Below are 14,327 nucleotides of genomic sequence, written 5' to 3' on the forward strand. Positions count from 1 at the left end.
TTGTGACAAAATATTTTTTTGCAAAGGAAAGGCTGTCATCAAATAAAAAGCAATTTGTGCTTTATTCAAAACAAATGATCTGATATACGATAAGATTTAATGATCCTTAATACCACATCTGCTCGACATCGCTGTCCTTCTTAGGTTAATCCAATCTAAGGTTACGCAGTAGTATGCATAAAAGCAATTTATATGACAATTCATGGTACCAAAAAAAAAATATACAAGTATTTTTCTAGATGGGGCTGTTCTAACCTTGACACTTGTTCCTTTGGCAAGACCTGAGTTGTAGGCTGGGAAGACCCTGAGAATGCCTGACTTGAGAGTGTTATCTGCTGCCCTCTCTACCGGTAGTAACATCGTCTGGCATCCAATGCTGCTGCAGGGAGGGGGCGGTAGGAGGGAGTGGTTCTGGGGATCTGGATGGAGGAAGGGTAAATGAAGATAAGAGAGATGGTTAACAGTGTGCCACAGGAGAGGGTAGTATCAACGACAACGTCCTCTGATGACCGGCTTACAAATCTTCAAAGAACTCTATGGTTAAAAATGTTCACCAAAGCCTCGTTTAGATATGATGCGGCAAAACTTGTAACACAGAGCTTAGTAATTATGTGCTAGACCTTTGTTGTGTGCAGTTGCCATTCTGCAGTTGTTCCAATAATTCTATAATGATAAAAATTTCCTAATATTTATACATAACACCTTATCAAATTAATTTTTCCATTTACACAATCAGAATATGAAACTTATTTTGACAAGACAGATAAAACCGATAGCTATCAATCTGAACACCATTATTTATTCAAAGACAGATCTTTGCACCTGATCTCATCCTGAAGATATGATAAAGCCACCCCTTACAAAATAATGATGTGACCCACCTTTCATGCACTCCGTGAAGGATGCTAGAATATCCTCGGAAGCATCCACTGGTGATGGGGGTGGAGCATAGAGTACAGAGAGAGGGACTCCCCCTTTGATCTGTTTGTCTCTGGCATACTGGAGTATATCCATGATCCAGCGCATTCCTCTCCACATCATGTCAAGTGACTGTAACAAGAACAAGGCATTTCCGTTCAATTAAATTCCCTTTTGAGTCTTAAGTTTGAAAATACAGGAAGTAACCACATTATCTCAATATTTTTAGAGAGTCAGTGCTTTACAGAGTGATTTGAAAAAATTCTTTACAGTTAAAAATATATAAAGTTTTCCTGTGTATTAGAAATTTTTGTTCTTTTGATAAATCATTACAAAAATGTTTAATCAGTAAATCTTTTACTCAAAACAAAAAGACATGATAAAATATTTAACAGACGTTTCACTTAATATAGGTTCTGTAACAACCCTATACATCCTCTTAGCATCAAGTATGGATGACTTGAAGCCTATCTGCAGTAGTTTGGCCTGGAGGGATTATACCTCCCTGCATGGTCACTGACAGGTGGTTATCTCATCAAATCAGCTCTCAATTAACATAAGAAAAAAAGGATCGTGGGGGACCAACGATCACCACTTGGGCATTGTTTGCTATATAGAGGGCCCAAGTAGCTATAAGAAGTGCAGTGGGGCTTTAGAGTAAGCTTTCCCTCTCTCACCTTCTGAAATTCCTCCACTTGCGTCTGTCTCCGCTTTGCTTCATTCAGTTCATCGTTCGAGAAGGCCTCCCTCAGTTGTTGCTGGGTGATCAGGGACTCTGTATCGAGGATTGAGGAAAGCCTTGCGTAGCGGCGGATGAAGTCTCCATGATACGTGCTCATGTGTACTGTGGACAACAATTTATTTACAAAATGAATTACACTGTTTCATATGAACCAGCATTTTTGATACTCCAAAAGTGACTAAAGTCAACCCTGATTTAGCGACCACATGTCTATAAAGACCACTTTTTATATTTATTCCCTTGAAAACTGTTTCTCATTGAAAGCAGTAATAATGAAGCCTGTACATAAAAACACCTGCCTATAAAGACCAAATTTTTGTCTCTCTTGAGAGGTTTTATTGTGTTTTCGCTATGTTGTGGGCAGTCTACATCACCTAAACATTGCTTAAAGCTTGTCATTTTCTTTGAAATCCAAAGTAGGCTTATGCATTTCATAAGTCAGATATCACAGAGTGATATTTGTATCAAGATAAACGAATGACAAAAATACATGTTTCTTTGTGATTAGTCACATCCTTACTTCAAGAAAAGAGGAAACGTGCAGTATAGCGCATAATACTAACTTTTCTAAGAGCTAAACTATCATCACACTGGCAGTGATAAGTATGTGACCACAGTCTTTACCACGGTCTCACAAACCAAGATTTGTCACTGTCCATGTATAAGGCATTATATCCTTCATTAACCTTTCCCACAAACAAAACACACCGCTAATTAAATAGGTAATGTTTACCCCGATCATTCACTGACAAGCATAAACTTTCCTATACACCATTCCAAGAAAGCAGCAACAAAATTTCACCGCCGTATTGCTCACTATATATCATCGACAACCGAAATAAAAAGTGCTAATTAATGGCTCCCCCTTCATGCAAACCTTGCCAACGAGACAAAGAGACAGGAACTATCAACACCTGGGACCCGTTTCACAAAACTTGTCATCAGTGACAAATGACAGTTTTTGTTAAAAGCTACTGAAATCCTTGCTTCTGATTGGTTACCAGCAGATTTGTCACTGATTTTTGTCATTTGTCATTGAAAAAAGGCTTTGTGAAACGGGTCCCTGGAAATGAAGAGATGCTAGACTTACTCATTTCAAAGACCGGCACTGAGATCGACGTGAAATCCCTGCTGGTGATCCAGTCATCGGATGGTGTCCCCGGTCCTATACATACACTACCCAGAGGAGGGAGCAGCAAAATGAATGAGACCTGTGCCAAGAGGAAACAAGAATTGGGTTCATTAATGATGCCTTTAAACAGAAGCAGATATAAAGAAGCACATTAACGTTGCTTTATACATGTAGCATATAACATACATGTATCACAACATTTTGATTGACAAAATAGATCACATGTAAATGAAAGAAAAATCAAATGATGACATGGATATCTGCACAAAGCTTCAGAAACATACCAATGCTGATTACCGGTACATATGCTGATTTGATAACATCCTTACTAACAATAAAAATTGTATTCATTATCAATCTGAAAATAAGCTGAATAATACAGAAGAGCAAAATAACACCCAATATTTAGATTAGCAATCAAAACAGGTGTACGGAACATTGAGGAGTTGCCAAGTAAGAAAATTCAACTCACCTCACTGCTGAGTTCAACAACCTCTAGGTCGCAAAGTCTGTGGGTGATAGCCTCCTCTTCGGTGACCCCTACCCGTGTCAATAGCTTCCGGGTCGCCGATGCAAGCTGGCGCTGGAAATCTTCCTGTACCCTGGTTGCTTTCTTCTTCACCTAAAACAATCCAAGAACATATATAGTATACGATTAGCACCACACCAATAACAACAAATTATTTTGTTATGTATGTTGGTAGTTCCATACCGTAATTCAAAATATGAGCTTGAAATATAACTTTGAAAAGAAAAGAGATTTTGCATAAAAAGTACCCTGCGAATAGACTACTTAACACACCTGTAGCACACTCTCATATAAAGACCTTCAGATTTTTTTCCTTTATTATCCATGACTTTCCATAACTTTCCAAAAGAGATTATTTTTCCATAACTTTCCAGGATTTTTCATGACCGTTGGAATCCTGAGGCATACTTAGGTGCTAGCTTAGCAAAATGTAGGTGCACAAAAAAAGATGCGTCTGGAATGCATACTGCATGACAGTTGAAAATCATAATTTAATCACACAGAGAGAGAACCACATCATTTGGATATGGAGCTGGTAAATGCATATACCATCTCGATAAGTCTTAAAGCTAGGTAGCTAAACTTTCATTCAAATACGTAAAATAATAAAAATTTAATGGACAAGCATCACCAAGCATCTGGGCTCTGTCTTACAAAGAGTTGCGATTGATCCAAACCAATCTCAATTCCTCTTATCAATAGCAAGTTTGCAATCTCCTATCTCTTATATACATAGTTGCGTTTGATATCAATCGCAAATAAGTTGCGATTGATATCAACTCTTTGTAAGACAGGGTCCAGATGCTTCTTTTCGTGTAATTACATTTTTCTAAGCTGTATCACAGCTATATATTCTCACTCTGCTTAATTACCTCACACTTGTCCAGACTGTGGAGCCAATCCCACTCCTCCTGCGAGACGTTGTAGTTATCCCTGACCTTGATGTGGGGCAGCATGCTGGGGTGGCGCTCGGGCACCTGGATCCTGATGTTCCCCAGCGAGCTCCGGAGCTTGAGGTAGCCCACATAGAGACCCCGGGTCAGGGGCAGGCTGCTCACCTGGTGGTGGATGATCTTCTCCTGATAGAAGAGGGAGGGATGATGGTGGAAGAATGATGAATAACCATGGTAACACAATCTTTAAATCCCAACTGCACTACTTGGTCGCTCTATATAGAAAACAATGCCTAATTGGTGCCTGTTGGTCCCCCATGATCCTCTTTTTCTTATGTTAATTGAGTGCTGATTTGATAAGATAACCACTCGTCAGTGACCACGCCGGGTGGTCTAATCCCTCCTGGCCAAACTAGTACAGACGGGCTTTAACATTTGCATAGATACAATGAGGTACTAGGACCAGGATAAGGATTCAATCAACTGAATTCAACTAAATATATCATAATCATGTTAGGTTTTGAGAGGACTACTTTCCTCTAAAAAGAATTACTTTTGCACCAAACTCTCTCTTCATCCCATTTCCAGATAGAGAAGTCCATCTAACACATTTGTTGTTCTCCCCATAGAAGGAAAGCCATTTTAGTCTTTGAAACCATTACTTTGATTCCAAACTCCATCCATCCAATAACAAGAAATCCACTTGAGATGTATCGCATCAGAGGTCCCTATAACGACTCTTCTTTCAATAGACCAAAATCCTAAGCCAAATCTTATTGACTATATACGAATATCCATTTGAACGCTCAACATGATAATGACCTCCAGAAGGAATTAGACATGCAAATGACAGGGATCTTGTCCAATGGCAACCGGTATTGTGAGGGATGACCCAAATCTTTACTGTGGTCACAAAAAGTTTAATGGCCTCAATTTTTTTCCTTAAATTTAGTATCACAGTCCCACTTACTGGTAATGACGTAAGTAGCAGATCTGCAGCCACTGGGCACTCCACACTCATTGATTTCCTCTTCTGGACTCTCGTCATACTGACCCATTTCAGCGCTGCATTGTTTATTGTCCTCGGGTCCTAATCAAACAAAAAAAAATAACAGAATTGAAAATATATATAATTAGATTTTTATCGTTGTCTGCATGTTGGCAAATTCTTTATATAGCAATACCGGTATAAACTATCAGCTAGAAAGTAAAATTGATGACAAGGCTTATTGACAGCAACAAAAATATATACCTAACTATTTTACCAAAACTTCAATTAAAACTTCATTATACAAGGTGATACAAAAAATGGAGAGTGTCTACTTAATACATCCAAACAAAAAAATCTTTTTTTCTTCTTTAGGGTCAGAGTTGAAGGTTCATTAATACCAGAAATGACTTGTAAAAGAGAATAAAAATACCAGGAAGAGCTCATTTTCAACTCGTTTCAATACAAAATTATACAAGTTGACACAAAAAAAGGAGAGTGCCTACTTATTACATCAACAACAACAAAATTGTTTTATTTTGGGTCACAGCGAAAGGTAATAAATACCAGAAATGACTTGTAAAAGAGAAAAAAAAATACCAGGAAGTAATCATTTTCAACTCATTTTAATACAAAATTGTCCCAATTCCCAAGACTTAATACAGGGGTTACCTGTAGGCAATGGAATACAAGAAGCATGAGGTACCTTTGTTAAAGATTGAATTGAATTTCTTTATTGTCATGCACAAATCAAAGGAGGCATGAAAACTTGTCTTACGACTCAAATTTGTAGAAAATATAACATTACATTATCATATCATAAACAAATAACATAAATAATATAACAATTTAATTTACCTTGACGCAGTTGATGAGTGTAAAGATAACGATCCCTTGGCTGTCCTTGACCGGCTCGTAGTAGAGCTTGCCCAGGTCCTGCATACCCATGATGCTTTGCAACTGGGCAGCGGCCTGCAGGAGGCGCCCTCTGAAGTGGACGACCGGTGAGGCTGCCGTCGACTGGGTCAGGTCAGTTCTCAGGAGGTCAACATCCTCCCATGTTTGGGCCACCTTCAAGATTGAAAAAAAAAATAGAATTTTGTTAAAATGTTGCAAATGCAATTCACTGTAATTCTCATACTCGAAATTTACAAAACAACAAGCAAAACTACATCACATGGCATGATTTTATATTCCCAATAACATAGCCTCGCCCATACCCAAAGACCCCCCTACTCCATTTTATAAAACTAATTGTTATCTATAACAAACTGCTAAATTTCTATGACAAATTTGCTCTCAGCCAATCAGATGCCATGATTTCAGTAGCTTGTAACTTGTTATTGATATCAAGTTAATAGAAACGGGGGCCCTGTCTTTCAAAGATTAATGTGACCTTTGATCTTACCTTCATGAACCATAGGAAGTCCTGTTGGACGTTGCTAGGGAAGTTCTCGTCGACCTCTATAATAGGCAGGTAGTCCTCCGTTGTCACAAGAACCTTGTCATCGTTGTAGATCACTGAGGCTAGGTATACGCCTCTGCAACGACAAAAATATAACACCACCGTTACTGATAAATGGAGACTAATTCAGTACACGTCACCGCAAGGTGAAAATAGAGTTATTTGAAAGACAGAGTACCGGTACACACCTATATGACCACAGAAATACCGATTCTAATTAAAGAAATTAAGACACCAAGGAAAGCTGCAGGAAGCTCTACTTCAAGAGATTAATTATAATTAGAGTCTGGGCGTTTCAAAGACTAATGTCTTTGTTTGAGGTAATTGAGGTTTTTTTAGACTGCTTCATGAAAAGTTTTAAAGTACATCATGACATGGACCACTTTTACGTGCAAGAAATGTCATCATTGGGTCGATCGGCGATAGCTGCATATGGCATAAACAAAATTGAATCCTCATTGATCCGTACAACACTGACTTCTTGCAGTTCATGAAGGTTTCTGCCTAGCCCGCCCTTTTAACAATCCATGAAAGTTTCTGATTTTAAAAGCTGTACATGTACCTCCGCGACCAGATAAATAAAGTTGTTGTTCTAGACCATGGGATCGGAGGGAAGGTAGACATGGATCTCTGTCACCACAACAGTAGAGACTCTAATTAATGAGAGACCACATTATGGCTGTAGGAAGTTTGGTTTAATTGCCCCAAGTTTAGTTTCATTGTGATTTAAAGCCTTGGTGTCAACCTAATGTCTTCTTTTTAAAAACAACGGAAGGTAACAATTAATTAGACATCAAGAATGCTAGCTCTCACGGAAGTTACCGGAACTTTTCTAATTGCACTGAGAGAGATTTGATTGTGATTCGAGTTTAATTGGGTGTGAAGTATATGTCTCTCTTTCTTTTTGATATAGGGAGGTCAACAGCAGTTTCGGCTATTAAACGATTAGAGTGGTTTTGGAGTCCGGGGGAAAATTGATTTCACAACTGCCCCCATGCAATGCAGAATTTTTTCCACTAAAACTACAGGGGATATTAAATAATTTTGACCAAATTATTCATTTCACAATGTTAGAAATCCATATTGATTTATTTTCTGATGATCTTAAAATTCATATAGTTCTACAAAGATGGTAAATAGCCCAAATATACAGGAGCCAGAAATACTTTATACTTTAAAAACAGATGCTTTTGCATGTTTGAAAAGTGAATTTCAACATGATTAGATTTTTGTAATTCATGAAAGCTTTTTTTGGTTAAAATAGAGAGTGGTTTTTACAGTCACTAAGTTAAATTAAATGTTTAAAACTAATTATCCGTCTTAATTTTGCACATAAAAAAAAAATTGAGAACTACATATTTCCAGTTCCCAACAGTGGACCAGCAAAAAACATCTCACAGCTCGACTTCCTCGAATGATTTAACTAAATAACCAGACTACTACGTCTAAATAGTCAAATTTGACTGAACACCAAAATACAACCAACAACAACAACAACATAGAAATCAATCACAACGGTTCTCTACCTATAAGCTACCACTATTTTTCATATTGAAAAGAATTTTTACAGTCGAATTTCTCTTCCACATTTGAGACAGGACAGTTGATCGATCTGCTCATCCTATCACGAGATCTGCCAGCCACCTTCACTAATAAAGCCAGGGTCAAGAGGATTACTAGAGGATCAGTGATACCCCTACACCCCTTATTCAATTCACCCCCTTGCCTTTACCCACCGATATCCTACTGGTATTATTCTCTGACACGCCTGGTTAGTTGAAAGGAAGCTCATAGATCAGAATGTATCCTACGTGTAATGATGAAGAACAACAACGAACTGGATATCTATCAAACGCTTAGTCACCAAGCTGTCCACCGACTCACGCGAACACCTGTGATTGTGTGGTAATTGTCAAACTGGTACTATTATCAATTTAGAGTCATAAACTACTAGCATTTTCTTCAAGAAATGATGCTTTGCTTTTGACCAATTATTATTTTTTAACAGATCAGATAATGTGTCTTCTCTTTCATCAACAAGTCACTACAAATAGAAATGTTGACGTGTCGTTCCAGTAAAGCAAAGTCAGATATCTGATTCAAATTTCAGAAAGATATTACCAGTTACACAAAACTACACATTTATTGTGTAGTAAGTTTGGTTGAGTGATTACAAAATCTGAATTATTTCTCTTAAACACGATATAGTTTGGGATCGCAAAAAGGATAAGAGACTGGTGATAAGGAAGAAGACACATCCAAGTTTTCTTGACTTCGTTCATTTTACAAATGCAATGGATATTACTGAGCAATATATAAAAAAAAAGGCAACTTTTAAGTACTTGCAGAATCTCAAAACCTGTAATACGGGCCCCAATGGATGTTTTCATCATTAAAATAAATATTTTTTCTCATGAAAAAAGTCATAAAAAACAAAAAATTGACCCAGAAACATTGCCCCAGCCTACCCCGAACATTGACTCATCATCAGCGGTTATCCTTACCCTGGTAATTAATATATTCTTTGAACATTTGAGGACTGAATGTTCTCTAAGACCCAACAATCCCTTAGATCAATCTGTTGTGATTTCATAAGCTCACCATGACAGACAGCTTGTGCAACTGTTCAGATCCATATAACACAGGAGGTAATGAACCTGATTCACAAAGCGGTCTGGACTATATATTCCTTCATTTTGCCTCTTTTTAAGGGGAACAGTCAAACCTGTCTTAGTGGAAACCTCTTTATAAAGCCCACCTGTCTATAGTGGCAGTGCATTTTGTCTCCCTTGAGGCTTGAGATTTATTTAAATGAAGGTAATGAACCTGATTCACAAAGTGGTCTGGACTATATATTCCTTCATTTTGCCTCTTTTTAAGGGGAACAGTCAAACCTGTCTTAGTGGACACCTCTCTATAAATGCCACCTGTCTATAGTGGCTGTGCATTTTGTCTCCCTAGAGAGTTAGTTAAAATGAAAGACTGTCTCACGCTAATATTCACACTCAATACATGAACATGTATATTCAACTTGGATAAACAAGAAATTAATTAATTCCAAGCTAGTTACAATTGACTTTAATAATTAGAGTTTGGGATATGACTCGCCTCTCTCAATCTCTCTCTGTTTCCTTCTTCAAATAAAGGCTTGGCGTGTCTAGACGCTAAAATCCCACTCGCCCTAAACACTCAGCACTCATCACATCAATAATTGAGGGGTAATAACAATCATTAACACCGGTATATTAACCCCACCGAGTCAAGACAGGGTGACTGTGTTTCACCTGTTCCACTGGAGCCATACACCCCTTGTATTGGATTAGAGACTCTCATTAAAGCATATTAAGGTTAATTTGTTTCACAGCGCTACAGTATGTACAGGTCATTCACTTGTATATATACCCAGGCTAGTGAAGCAAGAATTTTGTTTAAACTTTCAAATGTTTGTAGTTTTTTTTTTCCCAATTTTTTATATCTTAATCTGTCAATATCACACTTGGTATCTGATTTTTTTTGCTCTGTACTATGTACAAAGAGTTGTCTCCACAAATCTAAAACAGATAGTTATCATCTTTAACATGGTTATGTAACTACGCCATGTAGATAGACAAGTTTTCTAACATATTCAAATGTTATGCATACTTTTTAAACAAAGGTTGTTTGTGACAACGCGAAAGCTTGCCTGATTCTTGTCTGACATAGCATCAGGTCCCCATGAAAGGAATAAACTTGAATATGTTAGTAAACTGGTCTAATTTTCATAATTGATCATGAGACTAACCTCCTTAAATGTTTCTGGAACTTCGGAGCAGACTGGAAGAGGTTCTTCAAGCTTTTTCTCACCGTTTTCCTCATCTGATTCGGTGAAGCTCGAGGGGAAGTTGCTGTAAACATCAGAACAGAATATATCAAGGATAATCAAACTTGAAAATTGAAAATACTGATCTGCTACAAACACCATTATTAGTAAATGGGACTGATCTCAAGGGTGAGATTTTGGGTTAAAATGTAGTGGAGTATATCAAGACGTTAGTCTGATTTCGATAAGATTATGAAGCTCTTTTTTTTTCCTTGATTAAAAAGACACACGATATGAAAGGATTCAACAGCTAGAGACGTGCAATAATTTGTTTTATAAAATGACATGCCCGACACTCAAAACTAATTATTATGATGATCACAGCCGTTTCATGGCATTAAATATCTATTAAAGGGCATTGTAGGGATTTACACAGTGAAATTCTCAAAACATGTGAAAGGGCCACAATTTTGTATTTAAAAAAACAACATAATTGACAACTTTCTTATAAGTATGGTACCAATTTACTATTAAAAAAAATTACAGCAATTTTTCTTTCTTTTTCAAATTTGAATTTTGCAACTGGCATTGTTTTATTCATCCCATTTATTGCGTATGAAATGAGGGTTTCAATTTTCACTCATAGTACAACATCATTAGTATATCACCACATTTAACAAAATTATATTCAAACCACAGCTCAATCACTTTTTCCTTCTTTCAAGCTATTCAATATATGGAAATTGAACGACGTAAAGATCGAAGAAGTAATTGTGTGACTTACATTTGATTTCAACAGAGTCTGCTGGTCTCCCGTCCCGTACTTGCTGGAAGAGCTCATCGATCATGCTCAGCCTGCCCCAAGACCTGGGCTTGCTGCCATCCACATCCCTCCAACCTAGAAGAATCACAAGTAAAACATGGAAAGAAAGTGATTTATATGCTCAAAGCCTCAAACATATGCTATCGTGGAGGTGTCGTGGTCATTCACTTGACTCTCAATCCAAAGGTATATATATATTTATCAAAAAAATGTTTAAAAGAGCATAAATGGATAAACAAAAACAAAACAAAATTACAACTACAAAATACTTCCTGTGCATCAAATCAAATATTATCCAACAAGCAAAGTTTCTCCACACAAAAAAAACACAATGTAATCTATCATCACTTTATCTACCTTTTTTCCTCCAAAATGTAGGTGCCATTTATTAAAATCACTCGTCAAACACAAAACCTCCAGAAAGGGCTCCAAATCCCCAAGAGTAACAAAAGAAATCAGTTGGCTCTCAAACATCAACTACTAATTTACAAGCAGAAGTGCCGAGAGAGATGACTTTTCAACTGACTATTCCAAGGCAAGCTCAAGTCCACAAATGACTGTAGAAATTACAAGACAGGAAGCTAATACTAGGCAGGGCGGTATAGTCTACGTCCCAGATTATTCCAGACACAACTGTTGACAAGTACAGGTTGGTCTTTCGCCCATCAAATTTGTTGGGAATATCCTACGTCCATGGATGATTGATAGGATCTAGGTGACTAAAGAGAAATTAAAAAGTTTGCTCAAGTCTTTACAAACCAAAACATCATTTTGTTGTTCTTTTATAATTCCCTTTTTTCTCCTCCATCATTTGTGGGTGCATGGCTGGTACTAATTAGCCCCTAAGGAAGCCCCTGGTAGGCCCATTTGTTGACACATACAGGTAATGGAGATGAGTGAATCGGGGAAACGTGTGATATCACAAGTGACAACATCACGTGCCAGAATGAATGACTCCAGGTTTGCGTAAGATAGAGGGGTGATGCTCCTCTGTCTCTTGGAATCATGCTAGACACTGACTAACAATGTCATGTCATAACTCATTCTTCTGCATCTCAAATGTTTTCTTTCGTCCTTCCCCTATCATTTTTTCATTTTCAAAGTACTTCTTTCTCAACGTTTTTTCTCTCAATACTTAAATTAAAATCTATTCCCCTCTTCTATCTTCTTCTCCACCTTCTTCACTCTCTCTTCTCCTGCCCTCCCTCTGTTTTTCTTTTCCTACACCTCCACCTTTTTCTGTCCCTCCTTTCGTTCACTCTTTATTCCTCTCTCATCTTCTCTTTCTTCTCTCTCTCTCTCTCTCATTTTACATTTTCTCTTCTCTCTCTCTCTCTCTCATTCTCTCTTTCTCTTTTCCTTCCTCTCTCTCTCTCTCTCTCTCTCTCTCTCTCTCTCTCTCTCTATCTATCTATCTCCCTCTGTTTATTACTTACATGACGGGACAGCAAATGATGGATTTGACGTCTGGGTGGGGCCGAAGCCCTTCATATTGAAGGCTGACACACGTACATAATATTTGGCACCCTGCATTAAAGAAAGAAAAATAAACAAAAACAATATTTAATTCAAAGCTGTAAGGGAAGTAATATTTTGTCAAGTTCAGAATTAAAAAAAAAAAAATTTAAAAAGAACAATACCATAGTTTGAAAAATGTCCGAAAGATAATCACAAAGCTAAAACATATTATTTCCATATTTCAAATAACTGATCCAGCCAAATACATTATAGACCAGAATTATTACACTGTATAGAGTTTAAAATGAAAGGTGGAATGATGGATTCTTCTCACATAAACACTATCACCGGTTCCTACCATAGTATCAAAACAAAATGGAAGCCTTATTCAACCAACCGGTTAAATCATATATGTGAACACCATGATCAAATTAATCTTCTCACTTCCATGTACAGAAAAAAATATGTATATAATCAATGATATTACAAGATGGGGGTTGGGGGAATAGGAACTTCATCCCTTCTGGGACAATTAATGTACTTTTAATGTTGAACTTATGACTTATCATGTTCTGTTTCCTTCACAAACTGGGCACAAAATACAAACTTCACAAAAAAGGAAGGGCCTAAGCCGCCTAGCTGTTTCAGTTTACACTGGAACAAAACTTCCACCTCTGTAGTCCAAAGACATTTTCAACTTGTCGCAGGCTTCACTGCTCATGGGATGTAAGGGGTTAAAGACTCAAGAGCAGATCCTTGTCTATAAGGCTTGTTCAGAAATGACGCGGTTAACCACCGCCCCCCCCCCCCCTTCAAATGAAGAAAAAAAAAAAGACTTGCCTTGGGCCAGCTACTAGGCCTCTGCATGGTGGATCATCAACTGATTCCAGTAAAATCTAATCCAAAAAAGGTTCTTTCCCATCTCCAATCTCTCATCGAAATGAATCCCATGCACAATCAGAGTAATTGATTTACACAATCAAAATGTCAAAATGTGTCTTAAAAAACAGTATTTTTTTCCAGAGAAGAATCAACAAGAAAGATGCATGGTGATTATAATCTCATAAACTGACTTGAATCACAACAAAACTGAAGTCATGCAGCTTGAAAATCCACCTCTAACAGTCAGTTGATTATATATGGTCTGAAAACTCTGCTCCGTTTTCAACAAGAAACACACACACACAAACATTTGAAACAAATCTAGTATCAGATCTACAATATGATTGAATGTAAACTTTCACCATTCATCCAAATCAATGTAACTCCTTCATTATCATTCCATGCAAGTGCCTCCATTATGATATTAATCCAATCAGTTCAATATATAGGACGGCAGTATAGAGATAGATGCAAGGGTTTCAAAGGCTCCGTTTTTCACCACTCAGGGGAGTTGCCCTCCTGTAAACTACACAAGAGGCTCAGTTGGAGCAGGGACACGAGTCCCTGGTTGGAGTATATAGCTCCAAGTAGTCAAGAAAAAACTTTTCTGTCACATGCCGATAATTCATCTCCGATCAGCCATCTTTGTCAACAACGCCGTCCTAATCAAACAAATATCTGTACCGACTACTTCACAG

General features: G+C 37.5%; 1 protein-coding gene across 2 annotated transcripts in view; it reads right to left on the reverse strand.

Moving 5' to 3' along the window:
* Positions 1-14,327, reverse strand: part of LOC581770 (ankyrin repeat and fibronectin type-III domain-containing protein 1) — an 89,036-nt gene that overhangs the window by 1,798 nt on the left and 72,911 nt on the right. For both annotated transcript variants that reach the window (XM_030984167.1, XM_030984166.1), the window contains 12 exons: positions 12,726-12,816; positions 11,251-11,364; positions 10,449-10,551; positions 6,611-6,743; positions 6,061-6,273; positions 5,185-5,304; positions 4,194-4,400; positions 3,265-3,414; positions 2,751-2,871; positions 1,596-1,762; positions 882-1,050; positions 256-419 (listed from right to left, as the gene is read on the reverse strand). In XM_030984167.1, coding sequence (XP_030840027.1) covers positions 256-419; positions 882-1,050; positions 1,596-1,762; positions 2,751-2,871; positions 3,265-3,414; positions 4,194-4,400; positions 5,185-5,304; positions 6,061-6,273; positions 6,611-6,743; positions 10,449-10,551; positions 11,251-11,364; positions 12,726-12,816 — 1,752 coding nt within the window. The remainder of the gene's footprint in view (positions 1-255; positions 420-881; positions 1,051-1,595; positions 1,763-2,750; positions 2,872-3,264; positions 3,415-4,193; positions 4,401-5,184; positions 5,305-6,060; positions 6,274-6,610; positions 6,744-10,448; positions 10,552-11,250; positions 11,365-12,725; positions 12,817-14,327) is intronic.

This window comes from Strongylocentrotus purpuratus, unplaced genomic scaffold (assembly GCF_000002235.5).
Source record: "Strongylocentrotus purpuratus isolate Spur 01 unplaced genomic scaffold, Spur_5.0 spur5_scaffold_14, whole genome shotgun sequence".
Lineage (NCBI taxonomy): Eukaryota > Metazoa > Echinodermata > Echinoidea > Camarodonta > Strongylocentrotidae > Strongylocentrotus > Strongylocentrotus purpuratus.